Source organism: Protopterus annectens, chromosome 9.part0 (genome assembly GCF_019279795.1).
Source record: "Protopterus annectens isolate FY-2018-M chromosome 9.part0, PAN1.0, whole genome shotgun sequence".
Taxonomy (NCBI): Eukaryota; Metazoa; Chordata; order Ceratodontiformes; family Protopteridae; genus Protopterus; species Protopterus annectens.
The window spans coordinates 708,597,537-708,624,281 of record NC_056743.1 but is presented as its reverse complement, the minus strand read 5'-3'; the positions used below and the strand labels follow the sequence as shown (position 1 = coordinate 708,624,281).

General features: G+C 38.5%; 1 protein-coding gene across 1 annotated transcript in view; it reads right to left on the bottom strand.

Annotated features, from left to right (window-relative positions):
- The window catches only part of LOC122810578 (RLA class II histocompatibility antigen, DP alpha-1 chain-like), a 419,522-nt gene extending 398,656 nt beyond the window's left edge, over nt 1-20,866 (bottom strand). Inside the window, exons 1-2 of the mRNA XM_044082157.1 lie at nt 20,698-20,866; nt 20,013-20,423 (exon numbers count right to left, since the gene is read on the bottom strand). Coding sequence (XP_043938092.1) covers nt 20,013-20,423; nt 20,698-20,779 — 493 coding nt within the window. The 5' untranslated portion in view covers nt 20,780-20,866. The remainder of the gene's footprint in view (nt 1-20,012; nt 20,424-20,697) is intronic.
- Between the last annotated feature and the right edge of the window lie 5,879 nt (nt 20,867-26,745).

The following is a 26,745-nucleotide window of genomic DNA, read 5'->3' as shown; positions in this document are numbered from 1 at the left end:
CTTCTGGAGTTGTACAAGCAGCCTGCTCATAAAAAATAGTGCATTTGTCTAGTAGTATTCAGAAATCAGCACATACCAAACTAGAAACTGAAAAAGGAACGGAAGAGTGTGTTCACTAATGGTCCAGCTGACTGTCACACACTTGCTTTCTATGGAATTATTAGCAGGTCAGAAAGTGACAACACCAGGCTAGTATTCAAAAATCAGAACACATTAAAACATGAAATGAGAGAGAGAGAAGTATGGTTTCCACTAATGTTTGTCTCACTCAGATGCTTTCTATAGGTAGAAGCCATGGCATAAACTTTTTGTAGTTGGCCAGAATTTACAGTCACCACAGAATAAAATATGAAAGAAATAAAAAAAATGTTTTAAAAGCCTTGCATTGCTGATGTGCTTTGTAGAGTAGCAGCAGCTGTCAGGTCATAAAATGCCTGAAAAGCTACTTTTCTCAATGGGTAAAATGCACAGATTACACTAATGAATGGCTCACAAGGAAAGCTGTTGTCAGTACAACTGCAATTTGAGATGGAATGTGGCTCACACCTTTGAAACTTCCTGCAGGCTCTCTTCCCCCATCCCCCTCAGCCAAAGGTGAGCATGCTCAGAAAGGCAAGCCTGAAATGTAAACAAAGACAGAATCAAAACAAAAAAATCCCTGGGATTGTCCCTTTAAAACTGTGTCCTGCCTTCATGTAAATGAGTGTGTGTGGGCATGTGCATTAATGCACTCATTTGAATATGGTAATTAGATGCATCCCCGATTGTCCCTGATCATACTTCTCAACAGTTTAGATTTCCACAAAATGTTTATATTTTTGCCTTATATTTTTGGTCTGATCTTAATAAAAAATGTGGTTTTCTGCGTTTCACTGAAGACTGAAGTCACTAAATAATGACATGCATTTGTTTCAGACTTCATATCCTTCAGAAATGCATGATAACACAAATCCTGTTATTCAAGCAGCTTTGTAACTTTATAAGAGCAAAATTCAAAATTTGTCCCTATTTTTGGGTCTTTATCCCCACATTATTTTAGGCTTTGTCCAGATTTATTGCTCTAAGAGGTTGACAGGTATGGAAGCACAGAGAAAAATTTCACAGAAAGGGCTAGTGATTATTAGAAACGTCACATGTTTTCCTAATGAAGTATCAGTGTCCAAAGGGGAAAAAAGAGAATAACTGTAGAACCGATAAGGGGTGGGGCAGAAGTAAAGATGATTTTTTTTAAGTGGTGGAACAAGCAACGGCTGTTTAGCCAGGTTGCAGCAAGCCATCATTTGTCAGAGGCAGGTCATCTTGGGCTCAGATTTCAGAGGGGGAGGGGGAGGGGGAGGGGGAGGGGGGAAGTGGAGGAAGAGGTACGGACAAGATAAGTCAAGAGGGTTAGGGTGGGATGAGCTGTTCCTGGGTAGTATTGAAAAGCCTGGGAACAAAGCAAATCAGTCTTTTTGATTTCTACTTTGGCAGCTTTCAAGTGTTTGTACAACATGGGTGGTCTCTATGAGCAAGGTAAGGGCCTTTTTGATTTTTGTCTGAGTGCAGATATTATGAGCTTTAGATGCATTGCATCAAAGAAGAAAGATTGTTTTACTGTTAAAATTTAGGATATTGTGGTTTAGGGGCATGTATGTAGATTTTAAGTTAGTAACTGACTTAATGGTATAATTTGACTTATTTTGTATTTTCAAATTGATTTCAGTTTTGAAAGACCTAGAGATTTGGTTACAGACAGGCTAGATGAGTATAGGATGTATTTTAAAGGTAATCAGGCAGAATTATAATAAAAGAATAAGATTAGATTAAATTAGTAATTTCAAGCAGGGTTTGGATTTCTTGATTTCAGTCTTACTAAACCAAACAAAGGCAGACAGTAGGCTCAGGCATGGGGTTTAGAGTTAAGGAGCAGAGGGTTTAGTATTAAGTTTACAGCAACAATAGTATAAAAAAATGTTACCCATCAAGGCTGGTGAGTGCGGCCTATGAGTAATTCATGGTAGTGAGGTTTGCAAATAATTGCATGGTAGGGCTATAATTTGATGCCTGCTTGTAATCACACAGCAGGGCTAGTGAACTGAGGCCTGTTAGTGAACATATGGCCAGTGATGGGAGTAATATATTATGATAAATAATATATTACTGTAATATATTACAATTTCTAGTAGTCAGTAATATAACCAGTTACTTTTTCAAAATAGTTACTAGTAATAGTAATATATTACTTTTTTTACTAACTAGTAACTTAAATATAAGTTAATTTTGAGCTACTTTTGCTTAAACCAGTGGTTATCAATGTGGGTGATATAGCCTCCTGAGGAGATAGCATGGATAGTAATCAGATGTTAGGAGTAATAGGCACTTTGAAGTGGCAATTTAGATAAACAATTACAACATAATGGTACAACTCATAGCACATAGCATTCATAACAGATCATTAGAATTAGTCTGGAGAAAAACTGACTTCATTTTTTTAGCACTGCAAAGAGGTGAACGCTAATGATGACCAGATTCCAACCCTGCCCTGGTACTGTGAGAGTGTCACCCACTAAAACATCCCCTAACACTAGGGCAATTCTAGCCTGTTAGAGATCATATCCTTACCTTGCATGTATAAATGGCATTGGTACTTCGTACCACCATCAGTCGGAATCAAACTCATCACTCATCAGTTGAGCACCTGATGCCCCAACCCACTGCACCAAGCAGGACTCTTCAAGTGAATTTATAGTCAATCAACTTTTGTCTTGACAATATTTTATGTTTTATTTAAAATTCTTTTTGGGTTGTGATTTTTAGTTGCTAAAATAGACAAACTGTGATAGGTTTTTATAGTTCTTGTGCTGCTGGCTGGTTTGGTTTAATTATTATCTTTGACTCTATTATCTTTGACTCGCTAACTATAAAGACTAGTCTTCTTCTTCTCCTTTCGGCTGTGTCCATTAGGGATCACCATGGTGGATCATTAGTCTGCAGAATAACTGGCAGTGGAGTGTTGCCAGCCCAGCACCCAGCCTTCTTCAGAAGGCACACGCATGCACACACTCACACCTAAGGCCAATTTAGAATGTCTAATCCACCTGCAGCATGTCTTGGGAATGTGGGAGGAAACCGGAACACCCTGAGGAAACCCACTCGTGAACAGAGGGAGTGTAGATAATAGTGTGTGTGTTTTACTTTTAAAGCCACTGTAGTTCATGGGCACATGCATAAAAAGTACTGAGCGCATGCAAGCAGAGTGCCATTTTGTGTAAGCAGCTGGAGTGAAAGCATGTATGTGCAGTAGTCAGTCAGCTAGTTTAAGTTTTATGTTCCAGTCATCCATCCTAATGTGTTTGTGTGTAATAAATATCTTAAATGAACACCCAAGCCTCAGAAATGGAGGAATGTACAAGAGTGGCTCAATCGACTTGCAAACAACTTGTAAACAGGTCAGAAAATATTTCCAGGTTCTTAAACTCATTTAAATGATTTTTTCCCTAAATGAATATAAAGCAAATCTTTCTAAACCAATTACTGAATAAACAAAATGTTCAAAATTGCGACATATTGAAAAAAGTACTTGGAAATAATTATGAAAACATTTGAAACAATATCTGAATCATATAAAATGTTCAAAAAAAGAGAAAACTGTATTTTTTCACAATGTCCTACTTTTTCACATTAAAGCTATTCAAAGTATCTAAAGTGTGCAAAGTGTTGGCAGTGTGTGCAGTATTACAGTACAGTCTTTTCAAAAAATACAGTTATTTCAAATAGTCTGTTGTACAGCTGAATATAATTACAAATACCGGGTGTGTGTCGGACACTTATTTGGCATGGCTGAGGGATTTCACAGACCTGATCCGCTAGTGTTTGATAATAGTATTGCTAAAAACTGGAGCCTGTTTGAGCAAGAATATATTTTCATACAGGCTGCTTTTTCTGATAAAGACGCACATACAAAAGCATTTATTCTGCTCAATTTAGCTGGCTCAGAAGCCACTGAGAGAGAACAATCATTTGTGTATGCACCTGCTGTGTATGTAGAGAAAGGGGAAGACTACCATACTGTGGTACAGGCTGAAAGGTAAGACTCAGAGTGTTTAAAATGTCAGTTTGGAGAAATGTGCAACCCTGAAATTAATATTACAGTGGAAAGGCACTAGTTTATACAAGAGATCAAAAGTCTGGTGAAACTTTTGCAGCATATATAACTGACTTGAGAAACAAGTCAAAAACATGCAGATTTGATGATCTAAGAGACGAGTTGATAAGACAAGCTTGTCTGTGGTGTTAATGATACAGTGAGAAAGATTTTGCTTTGAGACAGGGATTTAACTTTAAGCAAAACCACATAGATTTGGCAGAGATATGATCTTATAGAAAAGTACACAAATATGCTTATGAATGATAAGAACATGCTTGCAGCTTCTTCCAACATGAATGTTGATAGTATGCAGCACACTATGGCTGACATTTGGACCCATCAGAATCATAGTTTCTTTGGTGTCACCACCCACTGGATTGACTGTGACACACTTCAAAGAAGGTCAGCTGCTTTGTCATGCTGCAGATCACAGGGGAGACATACATACGATCTCATAGCATCAACTCTTTTGACAGCATTCCCATCAAGTACAAGATAGATCAAAAGGTGTGTGCAACAATTACTGACAATGGCAGCAATTTTGTAAAGGCTTTCACTGTCTTTGCAGAATGTGAGAGATCAGACTACAAGCATTCTGTCCCAAGATGAAGATGATGATGGTGAAGTGATTTACAAAGCATGACAGCCATGCTGAGTCAGTCAAGATAAAGCGAGAACACCTATTCACTCCCTCCCCATCTGAGATGTGCAGCACACACATACATTGAATCTAGTTTCCGTGCAAGATGCTGAACCTCCTTGTAAAGATGCACAGTATAAAAAGATCATGCGAAGCACCATGGCCAAATGCTATGCTGCTTGGAACAAGGCTAGTCGCAGCACCCAAGCTACTGAGGTGGTTCGAAATAAGTGTGATCTGGCATTGATTATTCCCAAAAAAAAAAAAAAAAAAAAAAAAAGTAATCTCCGTGGTATCCCCGAAGTCTCAAAACAACCCACTAAACAAGTACAGTGGGTCCAAAAACAAAACAGTTTAAGAAACTTCTCTGTGTGGAAGATTTTCAGTCCATATATCTCTAATTAATCACTATATAGTAATCAGATCAGACAATAGTAGTAGAAGTAGCGAACTTAAACTCGTTTTAAGTAAAAAAAAATAATCATAAAAAATATATAAATTGTACAGAATTACTAAGTATTCGAAAGTAATCCAAGCAAGGCAAGCAGTCTGTTTCCAGTCGAAAATCCTTCATTAAGTCTTTCTTGCTTGGATTACTTTCGAATACTTAGTAATTCTGTACAATTTTATATATATATATATATATATATATATATATATATATATATTTTTTTTTTTTTGACTTGACGAGTTTAAGTTTGTTACTTCTACTACTATTGTCTGATCCGATTAATATACAGCGATTAACTAGAGATATATGAACTGAAAATCTTCCACACAGAGAAGTTTCTTACACTGTTTTGCATCGATTATTCCCAATGTGACACGATGGAATTCCACTCTGTACGCGATGGAGAGAATTTACCTCATTGCAACTCAGGGTGAAGGCTTGCTGAATGAGATATGTGAACAGATTGGAACTGCCATCTTCAGGCCTGCAGAAATTACCTTTGTTGCTGAGTTTGTGCAAGCAATGCAGCCCCTGGCAATGGCTCTGAACATCCTACAGTCAGAGCCGAAAACCTTCATGGGAATCCTGATCCCCACCATTACGTGCCTGAAAAACAAATTGTCCAAAGTCAGGCAGTCTGTGAAGCCTGTTGTGCCACTAGCTGATGCTCTTGTTAAAGGCATTAAGGCTCGGTTCAATCACATTCTGGAGGGCAAAGAGCTCATTCTGGCTAGCATAGTGCATCCACAGTTCTGTTTGCAATGGATGGACAGTGAAGAGCAGAAACTCAGAGGCAAGGCTCTGTCCTTGATGCCATGTGGAAACTGGATGAAGCTGCACATGGTCATCTGAAGCTTCTGCATTAACTGCCGAAAACAGCTTCTTCAGCTTCAAAAAGTCGACACCAGCCAACGTCAGCATATCTTCTCAGATTGATATGTAGCTGGCTGATCCTTCCAGACAACTATCTTCTCTCAACAGATAACCTATAGTTACGAAGATATTTCTGAGCACTAATACAGCTTTGGCAGCTAGTGCACCTGTTGAACGCCTGTTCAGTCTTGGTGGAGAAGTGCTGACTGCAAGAAGAAAGAGAATCACCGACGAACACTTTGAAAAGGTGCTCCTTCTTCAAGCCAACAGAAATGTGTAGTCATTGTGTAGTCATTGTGAATAGTCATTTAAATTGATATTTTGGTTGGTGTTGTGTTAACAGTCTTGTTAGACCTATATGACATTTTTCTGTAAGAATTTTTGCATTCTCAGCATTAGTTTTAGCAGGTTAGCCTAATGTACATTGTTGAAAATTTGATGAGTTGTAACTTGTTATGGGTCTTGTGTAGCTGGCTGTGCATACTTTGGTTTAAGTATTAAATTGTCACTCTTTGACTGCAAAGACCAGTCTGTGGGACTTTGTAAACTGTAAAATGCTATTCCTCATTATTGTAACACTGTGTATACAACTTTAATACACTCGTATTCATGTGCAGTAAGCAGGTATTCCTCACACACAAGTACTGTGTGAGTAAATCTGAATATGAGAATTGATAAACTATACTTATGTAAAAGTAACTCAACAGTAACCAATTACTTTAGTTACTATCTAGTAATAGTAATATATTACTTTTTTAGGAAAGTAATAAGTAATAGTAACAAAGTAGTAATAGTAACTTATTACTTTTATTATTTTTTATTATTATTATTATTTTATTATTTTTTATTATTACTAGCACAACACTGCATATGGCAGAGATGGGGAGTTGGGGGCTTATGACGAATCACATTGTAGGGCTAGAGAGTTTGGGCCTGTGAATAATCACATGGCAGGGTTAGTGAGCTGGAGCTCGTGAATAATCACACAACAAGGTTGGTGAGTTGAGGGCTTTGAGTAATCACATGGAGGACCTGGTGTGTTGGGGTCTGTGAGTAACCACATGGCAGGGCTGGAAGTTGAAGCCTGTGAGTCTTCACATAGTAGGACTGGTGAGTCGAGGCCCAGGAGGGATCGCACAGTAGGACTAGTAAGTTGAGGCCTGCGAGTGACTGTAAGGCAGGGCTTGGGGGCAGAGGCCCATGAGTAGTCACACAGCAGGGCCTGTTATCTGAGGGGCGTGGGGATTATGTAGACATATTTTTCCTTTTCAATAGAAAGGAAGATGAAAAGAAGAAGAATAAGTTTGGCAAGTCTGAATATCTAGAAACCAAAAAAGGAAAATGGTGATAAGAATGACATGGGAAAACTGGGTGGTTGGGTATTCTATTTATGCAGAGATTTTGGGGGGAAAGGTGTCCTAACAATGTGAAAGGCATGTGGATGCATTTTAATATAGTCACCACTGTGCATTTTGCTCAAGGGTGTCAAAAGTGGCTAAGATAGGATGAGGATTAGCGACGATGAGACAAGCATACCCAGAAAGGCCATGGTCATGGATGGATTTGTGGTTGTTATGCTGACTGTATACTAGCGGAGGATCTGCGACAATAGAGTGTGGGTTTCGGATTAACCAAATTGGTAATAGTTTTAATAAGTATGGGGTGTCTGGATATACAAGGTCAATGGAAAGTCATTGGGCTAGAACAGATGGGGAAATGAGGAGGTGTTTTCAGTACAATTATGGCCACTGTTGGAGTCAGTTACAATGTAAATTTTGGCATCAGTGCATGTCATGTGGAAAGACAAATTACCTGACTAAAGCATGTTTTCATCTCTCAGGCTCCTAAAACAAAAGCTCTTACATGCCACCTTCCTTTAAAAGGTACATAGGACCCTCTTCTGACTCCAGTAAGAGAGGACATTTTAAGTGAGTGGTTCAAGGTGTATCCAGAAAGACAGGTGGCAGCACTGCTAGAGGAAGGGTTTACCACAGCTTTAGGATACCGGTAAAAGTAAAAAAGAAGTGGGTATTATTAAGAGCTTGAAATCTGCAAGAGAACATCCAGACATTGTTATGGCAAAGTTAAATAAGTGCTTACAGATGCCACAGGGTGAAGTGGTTTTGGGAGGTTATTTCCAAGGACAGTGGTTCAGTTCATTATGGCTGAGTCAAGTAAAAGGCAGGTTAAGCCTTTCAGTCACAGGGATGGAATTTTTTCCAGTGGTAGTGGCCTTGGAAATATGGGGACAGCAGATGAAGGATAGGGTGGTTTGGCTTCGTTCTGATAACAGCAGAGTAGTACATATAGTGAACAATCAACTAGGGGGTAAAGGAGTGTTAGGCAGAATGATGAGGCATATCACTTTTAAGTGCTTAACAATAAATGTCACAGTTAAGATGAGACACATTCCAGGCACTGATAACTCATTAGCAGATTCCCTTTCTCATTTGTAGTGACCCCGGTTCCGGTTGCTGACTCCAAATGCAAAACCTTCTCCGGTTCGAGTGCCAGATCATTTACGGGCTTTATGGGCAGACGAGAATGGTGACTAATGGGTAATGCCTTCAGTGTAAGGGCAAAGGTAAGGTATAATAAATACATACAGCAATTTTTGCAGACTACATTATCCACAGGCTGGGAACCAGCATGACCACTTCCACCTCACTAAATGAGGGCTTACATTTTGGTAATGAAAGAAAGAGGTTGGAGTTTGGGTATGACAAAAAGCACATTATCAGCTCTGAATTGGCTTCATCAGGCTCTAGGGTTAAGGGACTTAACTAATTAATCTCAAGTATGGTTAATGTTTAAAGGCTGGGGGAGGCAAACACCCAAGATTCAAGACAAGTGGTACCCCATAGAACCAGCAGTTCTACGTAAACTATGGTTTGTTGCCATTTTAGAAGTTTGCTTTTCTTCATATGAAATATTATTTAGGACTGCTTTTCTACTAGCTTTTTGTGGAGCACTTAGGCAGTCAGAGATTGTTCAACTGAACAAGAAGAAAGGTCAATGAGTGTCTTTATCTTTGGCACATGTACACGTTTGGGAAGACATTTGGGTTTGTGTGGCTAAATCCAAAACAGATCAAAAAAGGATAGGTCATTTAAGAGTTGTTACCTCAAAGAGTTTGGAATGGAAGTTGGCAACAGCTATACTGGAGTACCACAACTATAGGGTTATGTTAGATGGTCCATTCTTTTGTCATCAGCAAGGTGATCCTCTGACACGGGCAGATATACGTTGCATTATTTTCGGATAGGGGGAGCTTCATATGCACACACAATGGGGGCATCACAGGCTGACATTAAGAGGCCAGGCAGGTGGAAGTCCAATGCCTCTAAAAGCTATGTGAGATGTAAGTGACTTTAACTCTTATTGTTTTGTGTTTCAGCCCACAGATCATCGGATAGGAAGTACATTTGGATAGTGGGTCATTCTTTTATCTGGAGGCTTTGGGTCCAGGGCAGGTTGGACTCATCCTTCTGAAGGTAGAATCAAGATTCTTATGAGGCAGTCTGGTTTGGGGTATCAGGCATGCAATGGCATTAGCTTAGGACAGTGTTGCCACAAGCAGTCAGAAAGGGAAAAGCTCCTACAACCATTGTGTTATATTCAGGGGATAATGATATTTTCTAGCTTCCAATAAAAGATTTGGTTGTTTCACTGTGCAGGAGTTAAATTATATGCTTGGCTGCTGGCCACAGGCTATTATCTGTTGATCAGAAGTGAAAAAGAGAAAAAGGTGGAGGGGGACTAGGTCTATTAATAATACAATGATAAGTTGTTAAGGAGCATTAGTGGGCTGTACATTCCTCACCCTGGCATTTAGGTCAGGTGGCTAGATAGGTATGATGGGGTTCATTTGTCAGGAGATGGTATGCAGGTTTTCTATATGGAATTACAAGCAAGTTTAGCACGGAGAGTGATATGAGATGTGCTTGGTGAAAGGGAGAAATATTCCTCCCTTCTGTGGCAGAAGGCAGGAAAGGTAAGGGAGGCCAAGGTGAGTAAGGGGGAGTCTCAGGTCTCTTTAGCTGGACCTTCCACAGGCCAGACAGCCCTAAAGGATTGTTGCCAGGGGTCAGCCTGGCAGTGGCTGCTTGGCAGATTGTAATGTGGCCCAAAGGATCTGAGAAAATTGTTATGCTGTGGGTAATATTAAGTGGAAGGATCAGATATCAACACTGCTGTCTGTTGCTCTGTAGTGTTTAGGGCAAATGGTCTCCCTGAAGTTCCTGCCTTGTGCAAATTTCAAAATAATTTTAAGGGTCACTGGCAGTCATTTGCAATAAACACAGGGCTACAGCCATTAAATCCACCTAATGCCTTAATGCTTTTATTAAATAAAACAATGAGGTGATGAGAAATGATGAGCTGAGCGCTTTTACCCCGCCACTCCCTCCTCTCCCCTCCCTCAACTGTGTTGAGTGCCCTCCAGTTGCTTATTAGCTGCAGGGCTGCACTACATTTACCTTGAATGGCTCTGATACTATTCTCAAAGGAGACATAGAGGGAGTAGGGTAATCTTCGATGTTAATTTTGCAGTTACCTGGTAGGCAAACCAAAAGTGAAGCCTGAGCAGCCAAGTGCTCCGGATTGTACGGAATGCTCCCCATTTGTGATCAACTAAGCCTACTGTTCCACTGTCCACTTTGAACAGCAGTGGCTCCACTTTTTTAATTTTTGACTGGCTCATATATCGCAGTTATAGCCAATTGGCATCACAGTATACAAGCCAGTCAAGTAAATTACATCTTCAAGAAAATGAGTCAACTTTTTTGTACCTGACTATGCAATTCTTCCTCCCGTTACATGCTCAGTGCTGCCCTCCCTGATGCCTATGTTCTGTTCAGGAAAACCTGTGCTCTGCTTCTGCTGGTCAAGGGAACACCCCTTCTTTATTGCATACAAAGATGTCTGGGGAGTAGTTTTTATTGGCTGTAAGTGGGCATGTTGGATTAATAAGTGTAATCCCAACGTGATTAAGTTTTGCTTCTAACAGGTGAATTATTTCAAGCTACTTGGAACATTTACCTCGCTAACGTAAGTTAAATTAAAAATCAGAAATAATTATTTTGCCAGCCTAAATCTACATAAGTCGTCTAAAATCAAATAAGATGGCTAAAATACTTGATTTTCTTTCTCAGATCAAATGTAAATGGTCTCAGACTGTAAAGTACAAATATAAAGTAAAAGTATGTTCGCGCTTGTTTTCAAAAGGAGAGAAAGTTTCAAAATTTTAAATGCTGACTCACATTACAGCAGTATCAATGTGTTGAGCAGGCCCTAGAAAATATATAAACTGATGCTAGATCAAATGCAAGAAAAAGGGACATTTAATAAAAAGCAGACTATTGCTACAGAATTTAAAACTTATTGTACCTAATAACAAGCAATGATCACAGCCACCACATTAAATGTTGACTGTGGCAAAAAAAACCTAGAGTGTGAGCATTATTAATATGGAAGCAGGGACGTCGGGAGGCATACGCACTGTACTGATTTCAGTACAAGTTATGTAGAAGGGGGGTAGCATTTTAAATGTTCGTGCTTTACTGCACGATGACGTCAGCTCATCGACTGGAGCTCACCGCACATGTATTTCCGGCCGACCGGCCAGTTCAAATGCTTTCCGAGAGGGAAGGAGGATTCATTATGTTGGTTGAGCAGGGAAGGAGGATTTGTTATGTTGGTCGAGCGGGAAGCGTTATGGATGTATTCGGGATTCGTTGGTCAAGCGGGAAGCATTATAGATGTACACGTTTGGGATTCATTATGTTGGAATCACAAGACCCGAGGGTTGGTGTGTGTGTGTGTGTGTGTGTGTGTGTGTGTGTGTGTGTGTGTGTGTGTGTGTATGCCCCAGGTGAGATATACTGGTGTGATTACTCATGGTGGTGTGGTAGGGAATACCTCAGGCTTGAACCCTGTACCTTGTATGCAGGTGTTAAAGACCTGAATTCCCTACCCACCACCATTTGTAAAAAAAATTGCAGATTTTTGCCTCGTATTTGATCTGATCAATATCTGTATCGTATCTGTGGTTTTTAAATATTGCAATGCTTGAAATTTGATGGTGCAGTGTTAGCAACGTAGCATTGATGCCGCACAGCTGTAGGTTCTTGGGTTTGGTTCTTGGCTGGGGTGCCGTCTTTGTGGGGGGGGGTCTGTATTTTCTCCCTGTGTTTGTGTGGGTTTGCTTTTGTGTCCTCCCATGTTACATACAAAGACATGTCTGCATTATTTTTTCCTGGGCCTCTGCTGAGAATTGTGTTTATTTTTGTTCCAAGTCAGACTGTCCTGATTAACAAATTGACAGGCGTTTAAATTTCAGACTTCAGGTTTCTGAATGTTTACTTCCTTACATATTTGATGGTGCAGTGGCAGTATTGTTGCCTCACAGCTGTAGGTTTTCTGGTTTGATTCTTGGCTGGGGTGCCTTCTGTGTGGAGTCTGCATCTTATCCCTGTGTTTGTGACATAGTATATATTTATTGCTAGAATAAAAAGTTGTTTTACTAACACAACCTTTTTTATAGCAATTTCTTTAAGTTTATGACCATTTGAAATTTGTCCTTATTTTTGGGACTGTAATACCCTGTTATTGGCTTTGTCCAGGTTTTTTGTGCTAAGGTTGACAGCTATGGCAAGAACTGAATTCACTGAATATGTTTGAGGGCTGTATTCCCTCATTACTGGGTTTGTCCAGGTGTTTTGTGCTAAGAGGTTGACAGCTATGGTGAGAACTGAATTCATTAAATGATAGCCATTTAAGTTTCAGTCTTCCTCTCTTTCACAAAGCAGGTGATTTGGCATAGTGGTATGTTGTTCTGACTATTTTGCACAGTGACCTTGGCAGTAAAATGTATGATGGTAACACAGCATTTTATTCTAGCAGCTTTCCAAGATTATACAAGCAATGTTTAATGTGTTCCTGTTTTTGCCCCTTTGACCCACCCCAATAAATTTGGCTTTTTCCAGACTTCTTGTGCTGCAAAGTTGAGATGTAGTTGAGTATTGCATAGATTTTACAAGGAACTGAGAGCTGCAGGGGAAGAGAAGTTTAGTGCTGATTATGCTAAGTCAGCTCACATTGCTAGTAGCACAAAATGTTGTGTACTTGCTTTTAATACAGAAGGTTGTTGGTTCTACTCCCATAAGGGGTGAATGCTGCTGTACTGAAAGTTAAGACACTAACTATGAGCCTGTTATCAGTTTGCCATCCATTTCCTATTGCAATATTACTAGCTTATTATTAATGTAATTTAGGCAATTTATTCCTCAGGGGCATCAGACACTATTTTTCGGTGAAGTCATGAAATATAAAGGTGATTGCTAGCAGCAACCTCTTCATTAGTTAGATTTATTTAACATGGAATTATTTAGATTACTTTTTTTACTACTTCAGAGATTGTGCATATTATTTACTGATAATGGTGGACTGTAGAAGTTTGACTAGACTTTTATGATGGAAATGTTCTGAATTGGGCAGTTTTGTTTCATTGTTTACTGGAAAAATGTTCAAAGCAATAGGAAGGTGTATCAAAGAGCACATGTATGTTTCATATGCAAGGGGCCTATGATTTAAAAGCAGCCCAGAATTAATTTTTATCTGCCATGGGTAAAATGTATTTTCTTTGAATGTGGGTTTTAATGTTGTTTCAATGAATGTGAGTTTCAAGGGCAGAGAAGTTTTAATGCCAAGTTTGTTTAGCAGATGTCTTAGTGTTTGTGCTGTAAAATGCAAAATAAAACTTTCAAATGAAGTTCAAATCATCATAGAAGTAAATCAGTATGCACATTAGTGTTTATGGTAAATGGAGTGAAATAGCAAAGTAATGGATCATTGGAATGGCTGCAGGGGAGGCTCCAGTCGACCATGGTTTTGTGAGGGGGAAGGGCGGCAAACTTAGACAGCTCCAGCTGAACTATACCTCACAACTGTCCAGATTTTCAAAGAATGAATAGATTTTTTTGCTTCTTATTTTTGGTTTGTTCCTCAATTTGTGGTTTTCTGGCAAATGATTTAGGAATTAAGTCACTAAATAATGACACACTAGTTTCAGACTTTATAACCTTCAGAAAAATGCATGCTAAAATAAGACCTGTTCTATCAACTGTCCCAGTTTATACAAGAGCAATTCTTAGTACTGTTTATATGTTCCCTCAATATATTTGGCCTTGTCCAGATTTATTGCATTAACAGGTTGAGAGGTACATGCAAATTGCTTTATAGAATTAGGCATAGCCAAACCTCAACTGTCCCTGATTTTGGCTCAAACTGTTGCTCTTGCCCTAATGATCCCTCCACAAAATAGCAATTTTGGAAGAAAACATAGAGGGTTTACTTTACTTTTATAAATAACTGTAATGATCAGAGTTGTACATTACTTTTATTTCAGAAATGCATGTAGATTCTCTAATTTTGTCAGCTGTTCTAAGTTAACTGTGCTCATATTAAAATGGTGTCCCTCCTTTGACAGGTTCCCAGCTGTATTGTCTGGCAATTTTATATTTTTGCATCACATTTTTGGTCTGTTTTTCATAAAATTGCAGTTTTCTGGCAAATTAGTGGCAAATTGTTAAAGACTGAAGTTAGAAAATAATGCAGACATTTCAGTTTCAGATTTCATACCTTTCAGAAAATTCGTACTGATGCAAGACCTACTACTATTCTATTATCTTTCTAAGTTTATAAGGGCAATATTTAAAAAAATGTCCTTATTTTTGGGCCTTTGCCTCAGTTTTATTTATGAGTTTGTTGGTGTAAGAGGTTGAGAGGTTGTGTGTGTGTGTGTGTGTGTGTGTGTGTGTGTGTGTGTGTGTGGTAGGTAGCATACCTCTCAACTGTCCAAATTTTGCAGAATGTCCAGATTTGTGCCCCATATTTTTTGTCTGTTCCTCATAAATTTTGTGATTTTCTAGAAAATCATTGAAGGCTGAAGTTGCTAAATAATGACAGACATTTGAGCTTCAGACTTCATGTCCTTTAGAAAAATTCATACTAGCACAAATCCTGTTATTCTAGCAACTTTCTATGTTCACGAGAACATTATTTAATATCTGTCCCTGTTTATTTTAGGCTTTGTCCATATTTCTTGCACTAAGAGGTAGGTAGGTGTGTGTGTGTGAATGAAACATCCTAGTTAGTGGTAGCAGGTGGTTAGTAATTTACTCAAGCTCAAAACCTGTACCTTAGTTACAGAAAACAAAAGCATAAAGTCTCTACCCCAACTACCATGCTGCATTTTTCAAAGAACTGACATTTCAGGTTAATTTTCAATTCAAGGAACCGAGTTTGAGTGAATTTATATTATATTACTGAAGAGGCATTACAGCGAATGCCTCTTCATCGACACTAAAAGAGCGAACCGTGAATTACGAGAATGGCCGTAGCTTGGCTGGGGAGGGGGGTAGCAGTTTGAGAGCTGTCAGTACAAATTTGAAAATCCTAGCTACACCCCTGTATGGAAGTCACTCCTTTATCAAACACTTTACACTTTCATGTTTATGGCTGTCATTCATAAGCAAAGAGGTAATGTTTTTAAATTAAACAAGACACAAAACAAATCACCACACAAACCTCTTTGCATACATTTTACATTTGTGATAATAAACCCTGGTCAGTTTCATTTAAGATATGTCAAGGCTTCAAAGTCATTATAATGCAATAATGGCAATGCAAAACCTGCTGGCAAGCTTTAGAGTTTAAATAACGTAGGACTTTCACTGAAAAAATGACATCCTAGACTGAGTCAAAGAGCCACACCAGGTTTGCCAATGACGTGTTTTATAGATGTAACAAATGGTAAGAATTAGAATTATAAATTTATTTCATAAAATGTATATTAATTCACATTCTCTATTCTGCCAATGTATCAGGTTAATAGCAATAATATTTAAGTGTCCCTGCTTATTTCTGGATTTGTCCCCGATTCATTGAGAGCCAGGCTGGTGACTTTTGGAGAAAAGGTGGTGCATGATGTTTAATAAACAATGACAAGTTATAAACGTTTTCAGAAACTGTGTATTAATTCATATTATACAATGCCATCTCGGCAAATATGAGAAACAGGCACGCTGATTGGCTAATCCAAGCAGCGTGCACATTGTAAATCCAAACTAACCTAACTAAGACATCCGGCTGCTAATGTATCATGCAGCCGTGATTGCAAATGACGTAAACAGTACACAGGAAATATTAGTAGCAATCAACACATAAAAATGAAACTAGGAGATAGAACCATCAACTGATGCATCGACTAGTAAACCAAATAAAATGGCTATGGGTGGCATTACGACATTACCCCCTGTTTCTGAAGATGGGAGGGCCTCCTGTGCTACCTTATATGCAAATGTAGTACTCCACAGATGGGAAGATTCTTACATTTTTAAACAATCCTGGGCACAATATATCATCTATTATCGTAGATTTTTAGACAACATTTGTATATTATGGCAAGGTACAATGAATGAATTAGAAGCATTTTTAGATTATATCAATGCCACAACTTCTTTTCTCCGCTTTACACATGTTGTAAGCAGAGAAGAATTGAACTATTTGGATGTCACTATTTACAAGGACGTAGAAACAGGTGAATTCCAGTCAAAGATTTTTCGCAAACCAACCTTCTCGAACTCGTTATTACATTTCGATAGTCTGCATCCATTCTATCAGAAAAAAGGAATTGTAAAGGGGCAATTAATTAGGGCCTCTAGAATGTGCAGCAAATTGAAGGATTTTGATGAAGAGATTATCAAACTGCATAGCATGTTTTTAAGGCGTGGATATCCTCAAGACTTGCTCACCACACTAACACAAGAGGTCCATAACCTAAGGGATTGTTCTTACAGGCCACTTTTAGGTGAAAGTCACACTGTATTATCCTTGGAGTCACCAACAGCAAAAAATAAACAACTGAGTAGTAGTTTTGCATACACATTTTCAAATAATAATAGTGGAATAGAACACCTAATTTCAAAATACTGGTCCATTTTAAAAACTCATGAAGATGTTAAGGCTATTATAGCTTGCAAACCAACATTTGTTAGGAAAAGAGGTTCCAACCTCAAAGAGATTTTTGAGAAAAGGTCACATTTACAGACCAATGGAAAGCAATCTCGCAAAGGAATGTATAAATGTGGAGCTTGCAAGCAGTGTTCTATTATTCTACATGACTCACATATTTATTTGAAAGCACGTAGATTTAATATTAAATCACAAGGTTCTTTTACATGTGCTACGAGAGGTGTGGTTTACTTAGGGGTATGTGTTACCTGCAATAGTTTTTATGTAGGAAAAACAGAGAGGGAACTTAGAAAAAGGTTGTATGAACACTCTTATGAGATTGAAAAAAAGAAGGAAAACAATGCCTTCTATAAACATTCTCTCAAATGCCCTGATTACAAGCTCAAATTTCTAGTTCTTGAAGAGGTTGTGCCGGATGTACGAGGGGGAGACTGGGAAGCCACCCTAGAATATAGAGAACTGATCTGGCAACTCTTATGAGATTGAAAAAAAGAAGGAAAACAATGCCTTCTATAAACATTCTCTCAAATGCCCTGATTACAAGCTCAAATTTCTAGTTCTTGAAGAGGTTGTGCCGGATGTACGAGGGGGAGACTGGGAAGCCACCCTAGAATATAGAGAACTGATCTGGCAACTCAGGTTAGACGCAAGTAAAACACCTGGGTTAAATGACACTTTGAGCATAAGCTCTGTTCTAAGATTAAGAAAGGCCAGACTCTGATTATACACATCCAATTATGTCTAGGTTATAAGAAGCCTGACACCCTCCAGTTTTTAAGAAAGTTTTTAAGAAAGTTTTTTCATGAATTTTTAAGACTTTTCATAGATACACACACATTTCTTAAGTTTTTAAAAAGCTCATAAGAACAATTAATATTCTACTTAGATAGGGAGCAGTTTTTAAGGTTGTATGTAAATTATTAAGTTTTATTTAATATTTTTATCCTGGTGCAATTTTTAAATGTATAAATATTTATTTGTTCATAAGTAAGAACAAAAAATGTTTAATTAAGGTACTGCTTTTTTAAGAAATGGGCTAATTGCCTAATTAATTAATTGAAAAGTAATAGTATTTAAGTTCTCTGTTTGAAAGCTTTTATTGTCTCACTTGAAAAAGCTCGGAAGAGTCCGAGTGAAAGCGCTTGTGTCACAGTTTTCATTTGTTTCGATTGAATTAAAGGTATTCAAACCAGCTTATTGAACTATTGCCTTTGCTTCACCATTTGGATTTATTTCTTCTCATATTATACAATGCCATCTCGGCAAATATGAGAAACAGGCACGCTGATTGGCTAATCCAAGCAGCGTGCACATTGTAAATCCAAACTAACCTAACTAAGACATCCGGCTGCTAATGTATCATGCAGCCGTGATTGCAAATGACGTAAACAGTACACAGGAAATATTAGTAGCAATCAACACATAAAAATGAAACTAGGAGATAGAACCATCAACTGATGCATCGACTAGTAAACCAAATAAAATGGCTATGGGTGGCATTACGACATTACCCCCTGTTTCTGAAGATGGGAGTAACCCCGTCCCTCCTGGAAACTTCAAGGATCCTAAAAATCTGTACTGTAAAATTGGAGGTTATTTTTTAACGATAAACTCTGATGGCAGCATGGATGGAGTAAGAGACAAAAATGACCCACACATTAAGTGAATTGGTTGCCCAACTCTATTAAAATGGCTTGCTATTTATAGAATAATGTTGTTGCCAGTGTAGCACTTACCCTTGTTACTGCACAGTTGTCACAGAGGTCCTATAGAGATGCAGAGATCTCTTGAAATGTTAGAGACGGGGCCTGACTGTTTACATTTAAAAGTCTGTCTCCCTGCCGTGTCTATGGAATTAAGAGAATTACAACAATAAGGCAAAGTACCAGTAAATGCACTAGCTACTAGTATTTTTCACTGATACGTTGACAAAATACTGTTACTGTTGTAGATGTACAGCTCATAATATAGTTTCAGTATTTGATGTTATTTTATTGTAATACCTATAGTATAATAGGTAGCATTCTTTTTAGAGATAGAATAACATCTTCTCTTAATTCCATAGACATGGTGATGAAAAGTATAGTTTGTGAAAACACAGCAGGATGACAGACTTTTAAATGTATATAGCCAGGTACGTCTCTAACATTTCAAGAGCTATCTACATCTCTATAGGACCGCTATGACAACTGTGCAGTAACATTGTAAAAAAAAAAAATGTAAAAAAGACCTCAAACACAAACAGTAACCACACATTAAATATTCGACTTCCTCGCCTACATATCTATGCAAAAGTAAGTTACTAAATAAAAGTGTGGACTATTTTCTCTCACAAAAAGTGCGAGAATACAAAAGTAAAGCAAACAAAAACCTAAATAACAATTACACATACATAACACAACGAAAAACTAACACCACTGTGTGTAACAACAATAACCCACGGCTGGGTGTGGGTAGCTGGATTTCGCCTTCGTGACCAAATCACACCAATTGTGGGTAAATCCAGCATTACCCACACCTAGCCGTGGGTTACTGCTACAGTATTTACTTAGTACTTCTGGCAGAAAGACCCCTTCGACCAGATCCCATGGAACTGGTGCATTTTCGGGCAATGCGAAAAGAGTGTTCCACATTTTGACTGTTTGTCGCACATTGCTAGGGTCTTAAGAGGTTGAGACCTATGAATGAAGCAGTTTGTGTTTAACAACAGTAAACCTCTTACCGTTTCGTATTGTGCTATTGCAAGATAGCTTAACTAAGTACATCCCATGACACTAACAACCACACTTCATAAGAAAACTTTCAATATGAACATAGTGGCGCCGGGCGTACGCAATGCAGACCATCATCCGTTTCATGCAGGCAATACATAGTTTCGTTGCTTCAGTAGAAAGGAGAAAAGCTAGACAGCCGGCTGTACACACGGATCTGCCTAAATCTACAGCCTGCATTACACCACGCATTTGAGTCAGGATTTAAAAAATAGGCTAACACAATCGTTGCTTTAAAATAACTTGAGATGTTATAATAAGATATTATCCGCTCACCTGTAGGTCCCGAGACGCCCTTTGATCTTTTCTGGTAAATATCTAAGTTTATGTTGCATACAGATATCGCCTGTAACCCGGCTTGTGCTTCTAAAGTAAAAAGCTTTGTGAACTCAGGCAGTCTCCACACGGCCTCCTTCCGATCCAGGTCCACATCAGACCACTCCTCCTTGTCCCAGTCCACCGAGAACTGTCCGGATGGGGTCACATCCTTCTGGCAGAACATCATGCCGCACATTAAAACATGATCCACTGCAGGAAGAGGGGAAAATAACACAGTATCAGCGATGGATTCATATACAAACACGTTTGACATAACTCATACATACACGCTAGAAAACCTGAAGATCACCAGTCCCGCATGATTACATTGTATCATAAATCTCAACTGCTACGATTTAGAAATTGTGTTTTTTTACGCGTTATGCATCACACCAGTAACTTCACATGTAGTTACACAGTAACTGACAAAAAAAAAAAAAACAAACTCTACAGACCACTTTCCATGATTATTTGATTTACTTGCCCTGGACAGTAAAGGCGCCTTGCAGGTTCATCAGTAAAAACGCCAGCCCAGCCTGGAACATAAGGCGACTTTTGGCCAGCATTACAACGTCTATATGCCTCCTTCTTGTTATAAGTCAAAAAAGTCAAACACCTCAGACTAGTTTACTGTGGATGCACACAGCTGTTTTAAGTTTTATGTAATAACACTTTTGGATATCAACAATGCTCCCAGTGACAGAAACCGATTCGTGTGACGCTACAGTCACCAGGCAGACAATCTGACAACATACCAGTTTTAGAAACACCTTTCAACAAATATAAAGCGTTAACAGATATCAATAAGTAACTCACAACGGCCTGTTTATGTTTTTTTTTAGTGTATCTCGGTTTAATTTCTCCAGGTATTTTGAGTTTCTAGTACAATTATTACTTAAATGACTGGAATGGACCCCATTCCTAAATCAAAATGTGATTAAAGTTCGTGAAATTTTAGTATTGTTTCAGTCTTTGATATTAGCCAAAAGTGCTCTTCACAGTAGCACCCACAATGTGCCCAGAAATGATTCCTTCTACGATTCATACTAAGTTACATGTATCTGTAACATATCTACAGTGGGTGTAAAAAGTGTGCACACCTCTGTTAAAATGCCATTTTTTATGATATAAAAAAATGAGACCACAATAAATCATTTCAAAACTTTTCCCACCTTTAATGTGACCTGTAACCTGTACAATTCAATTGAAAAACAAATCTGTTAGGAGAAAAATATAAAAAATAAAAAGTACAATAAGCTGGTTGCATAACCGTGCACACCCTTAAACTTATGTTGAAGCACCTTTTGATTTAATTACAGCAGTCTTCTTGGGTAGGAGTCTATCAGCATGGCACATCTTGATTTGGCAATATTTGCCCACTCTTCCTTGTAAAAACGCTCCAAATCTGTCAGATTGCGAGGGCATCTCTTGTGCACAGCCCTCTTCAGGTCACCCCACAGATTTTCTGTTGGATTTAGGTCTGGGCTCTGGCTGGGCCATTCCAAAACTTCAGTATTCTTCTGGTGAAGCTATTCTTTTGCTGATTTGGATGTATGCTTTGAGTTATTGTCATGTTGAAAGGTAAATGTTCCTCTTCATCTTCAGCTTTCTAGCAGATGCCTGAAGGTTTTGGGCCAAAAGTGACTGGTATTTGGAATTGTTTGCAATTCCCTCCACCTTGACTAAAGCCCCAGTTCCAGCTGAAGAAAAGCAACCTTAAAGCATAATACTGCCACCACCATGCTTTATTGTGGGGAGTTCTTTTGGTGATGCAAAGTGTTGTTTTTGCGCCAAACATACCTTTTGGAATTGTGGCCAAAAAGTTCAACCTTGGTCTCATCAGACCATAACCCATTTTCCCACATGCTTTTGGGAGACGATGTATTGTTTTGCAAATTTTAGCCAGGCCTGGATGTTTTTCTGTGAAAGAAAAGGCTTTTGTCTTGCAGCCCTACCTCATTGTCCAGACATGTGGAGAATATGGGAGATTGTTGCCACATGTAGTACACAACCAGTACTTACCAGAAATTCCTGCAGCTCCTTCAGTGTTGCTGTAGGTCTCTTGGCAGCCTCCCTAACCAGTTTTCATATTGCCTTTTCATAAATTTTGGAGGGACGTCCAGTTCTTTGCAACACCACTGTTGTCCCATATTTTCTCCACTTTTTGATGACTGTCTTCACTGTTTCATGGTATATCCAATGCTGTGGAAATTTATTGTACCCTTCTCCTGACTGATATCTTTCAACAATGTGATCCCTTTGATGCTTTGTAAGCTCTCTGTAAACCATAGCTTTTGCTATAGCAGGAAACTGAGTAAATGTTAGGCAAATCCTACTAGGACAGCTGAACTTTATTTGGGGTTAATCAGAGTCTCTTTAATTGATGGCAGGTGTGTACCCAAGAAGGCTAAATGCTGTAATTAAATCAAAAGGTGCTTCAACAAAGTATTAGTTTAAGGGTGTGCACACTTATGCAACCAGCTTATTGTACGTTTTTTTATTTTTTATATTTTTTACCCTAACAGATTTGTTTGTTTTTCAATTGAATTGTACAGGTTATAGGTCACATTAAAAGTGGGAAAAGTTTTGAAATGAATTATCGTGGTCTCATTTTTATATCACAAAAACCTGGCATTTTAACAAGGGTGTGTACACTTTTTATATCCACTGTACGTATGACTGTAATTCCTTTTTATGAAACCTATTGCTCCTGTCACTATTGCAACTGTCTGGGTATGCTTCTTCCACATTGCCCTGGTTTCTGCCTACAAATCCTGGTATTACACCTCTCAACAGAATCGGGGGGGGGGGGGGGGATCTAGAAACAATTAGGGGAAATCAGGGACACTATTTAAGTATTAGTACTGTTAACTTGAGATTTTGACAGAATAAGAAAATCAGGGACAGTTGACAGGTATGCCTAGTATTTTATGACTTTGTGTCCCTCTATATGTAAGACACTGTAATCACTGGGTGTGGCAATTTCAATGATCAGTGCCACTTGTCTTCTTTTCATGGACCACTGTTATCTGGTTTTCTCACATCTATTTTTTGAACTGTTGGTAATGAGTGATCCCGTATGAGATAAACTTCATCATTCTCTATAATGCTTTGTGGGTTGTGTTTCCAATGCTTCTCAGCTATGTCAATACTGTAATGTTTGCACAATCCCCAGTGCAACAGTCTTGCCACATTATTATGCCTTTCAGTATACAGTCCCTCTGCCATTAGCATAACAGACCCAGACACAAAATGTGCAACTGTTTCCAGTTCTATTTTAAAGAACTTGAATTTGCCTGTTTCTCCCAAATGTCCAGTGGTCTTTGTAAACTAACGTGTACCTAGTCCACTATCCTGGCTGCCAATATTAACCTTTCATCTTTTGGTTTAAAGTCACCTCTCCTTAACCATTCCTATGTCAGGTCCTGATCGACCAGGAGTTTTCTGTACTTGCAACTAAATTTATGTCTTCCACATTTCTTCTTGCCTACTCATTTGATCCTTCTCCTTATATTCTTTTGTTTTTTTGGCACATTCAGTCACTACCATATTTTTTTCTACTTGTTTGATTTCCATTTCCCATGACACCACTATGCTTCTGCTAAACTATTTTATTTATTTATTTTATTTTTTATTTTGCATTTGTTTACGGCTAGTCCGACTGGACACATGTTCATTTTCAGCAGATGCCCAGGGAGAAAAGCTCCACAGCAAGTAACAATATAGTTTAGCACATTAATATACAAGGTACATATATAAACAGCCATAAAGCACATGCATACAGAAACAGCAAATCATGATTAAAACAGAGAAAGTTACATTTTGAGGTTTGCAGTAGGGATTCCTGAGTCTGTAGCAGATTAACAAAAATATAATGTTTGTTGTGAACAGAAAGAGGTTTCATGAGATATATGGAAATAGCCATGAATTCATTAGGTGTGCTTTGAGAGAGTTTTTGAACTGTGTAGTTGTAGGAGCAGAGGTCAGAGTGGGGGGAAGGTTGTTATAGTTTATAGCTATGTCGTTGGAGAACAGAGCTTTCCCTGCAGAGTTGCTGGCCTTAGAGATACAGAGGAAAGATTTGTCAGAAGAGCGGAGGGGGCAATTTGATATGTACTGGGTTAGAAGTTGGTTTAGTGATTTTTTTTCTTTTAGGATATTTCACAATATTGTAGGCAAGTATTTAAGTTCTCATAAAGCCTGACAGTGGTGGGTTTTAAAGGTGGAGTTATTAGCAAATTTAGCAATTTTTTTGTAGTATGACTCGAGTCGGTCAAGGTCCTGTTTTTTTGTCTGGGTAAGGATTTGTGCAGCATACATAGGGTGGACAGTAGGTGTGTTTGGGCTAGTGTAATTCGTGCTTGATCGGCTAGAAATTTTTTTTTGTCTGTATAGTGTTCCCATTTTTTGTGGACCTTTTTGATTGTGAAATATGAACATCAAACAGTAGAATTTTGTCAATTTCTACACCAAGGAATTTGGTGTGGTCAGTGAGGGAGATGTTAGTACCATTTATGGATTTGATTGTAAAAGGTAGATGGGTATATTTCGTTTTGTTGTGAATGAATATGAGTAATTTAATCTTGTTGGGGTTGAGGATGAGTTGGATCTCAGTAATCCAACTTTCCATGGAGGTAAAGGATTCCTGAGTAAGTTGTTGTAGGGTAGTGAGTGATGGTGCAGAGCAGATGAGAGATGAGTCATCTGCATACTGTATAAGTGTGGCATGTTGGGTGGGGGTATGAAGGTTGTTAGTAAATATGGAGAAGAGTAGAGGCCCAATTGCTGTCTATATGAGAGATAGCTTTTAAACCAGGCTATAGTGGAAAGGGCGAAGGATAGGGAGGTCATGGAGTCCAGTAGTATGGTATGTGATACCATGTCAAATGCCTTGGATAGGTCTAAAAATATTGCTTATACAAAGTTGTTGTTTCTGTGTAGGTTAAACTAAGCAGGGAAGTATCTTAGACATTCTCTTCAGGTTTCAAAACTTTCACTTTATTTGGATTTGATGTGGTCAGCAGATATGTATGCATTCCTACGATTGCAGATCTATATATGTAATCAATTTTGAGGAGGTCCATGCCTCTTTCAGAATGAGGAATATATAATCTTGATATACACTGATTTTATATTTCATTTGATAAACATGAAGCATTTTTCTTCTTCTCCTGTCCAACTGATCCAATACTTTTTGGGGCCTGTCAGTCACCCCAAAACTGTAAGTTAGAGCAGGAAGAACAAATTGATTTATAGCCTGGACTTTGTTGCTAGATGTCAGGGGTGTTTTTAGTATTAATTTTAGTCTTCTAAAATATTCCTAAATTTTGTTCACATTTATTCATGTTTTACTGTCAATCCTTCATCAATTCCCAAATATTTATACACTCCCTCCTGCTCAATTTCCTTTATATCACAGTCCTTTCACAGACTAATATTTTCTTGGTTCTGCAGCTTTCCTGCTTTAAATGTTGCTTTTGCACAGTTATCAAGACAAAATGACATTCTTAGATGATCTGAAAAAGTTTTGAGCACTTGCAGTTGTGCTTTCAGCTCCTCATCCAATGAACTGTACAGTTTTAAATCATCCACAAAAAGAAGATGAAAATTCTTTACACTTCGTTGTTTTTGGGTAACCACATTGTAACCATGACCTAATTTGTTAAGTAAGTAGACAGTTTAATGGGTTAAGGGCAAGACAAAAGAGCAGCGGTGACAAAGAGTCACCCGGGATATCCTCTTTTGAATTTTTATTCCTGGTAAAATAATTTGTCCTTTATCATGGCTTAGCTACAGCGTGGTTTGCCACTGTTTCATGGTCACTGTAATGTAATTGATCAATGTAGGGTGTATCTTATACATCTGTAAACGCTCCTTTATCCATGAATGTGGGATGTTTTCAAATACTTTTTTATAATCTTTCCATGCTCTATTTAGATTCTTCCCCTTTTTACAGTTCTCCATTATGACTTTAACAACAAATGATCTTAGGTTCATAGGTTCATAGGTTCATACTAGGCTATCTGCCCAAGGGCATTTACAAGCCTAGCCCATAGTTTTGTGGCTTACGCCACCCCTTTAGTATGGGGAACTATACCCATTATTTTGCTGTGCCTCTGTTGAGCAGTGACACTGAGGTAATCCCTGGGGTATATCTGCGATCTCCAATCCATTGGTCAAGATTTCTCTTGAACAAGGCCAGCGAGGTGCCACAGCATAGGGAGTCTTTGGGTGATGAATCTATCCCTCCAGCACGTCCTATTAATAGCCGTGTTGAGGTTTAAGTCTCCCGCCCTTGTGGCTCTGACAGATCTATATTTTTTGAGGTGAAGCATATTCATCAAATCTGGGTTTGACATGGCCTTGTATGTTAGGCAAAGGTCACCTCTGAGCAAGCGTGCGACTGAATAGAGCTGGAGTTCTTTCAGTCGGGCAGCATAGGACAGATGTTTGAGACCCTTTATCCTTTTGGTGAGGAACTTTTGTGGCCTCTCCAGCTGCTGCAAGTGTCGGGTCAGATACATTCCGAATG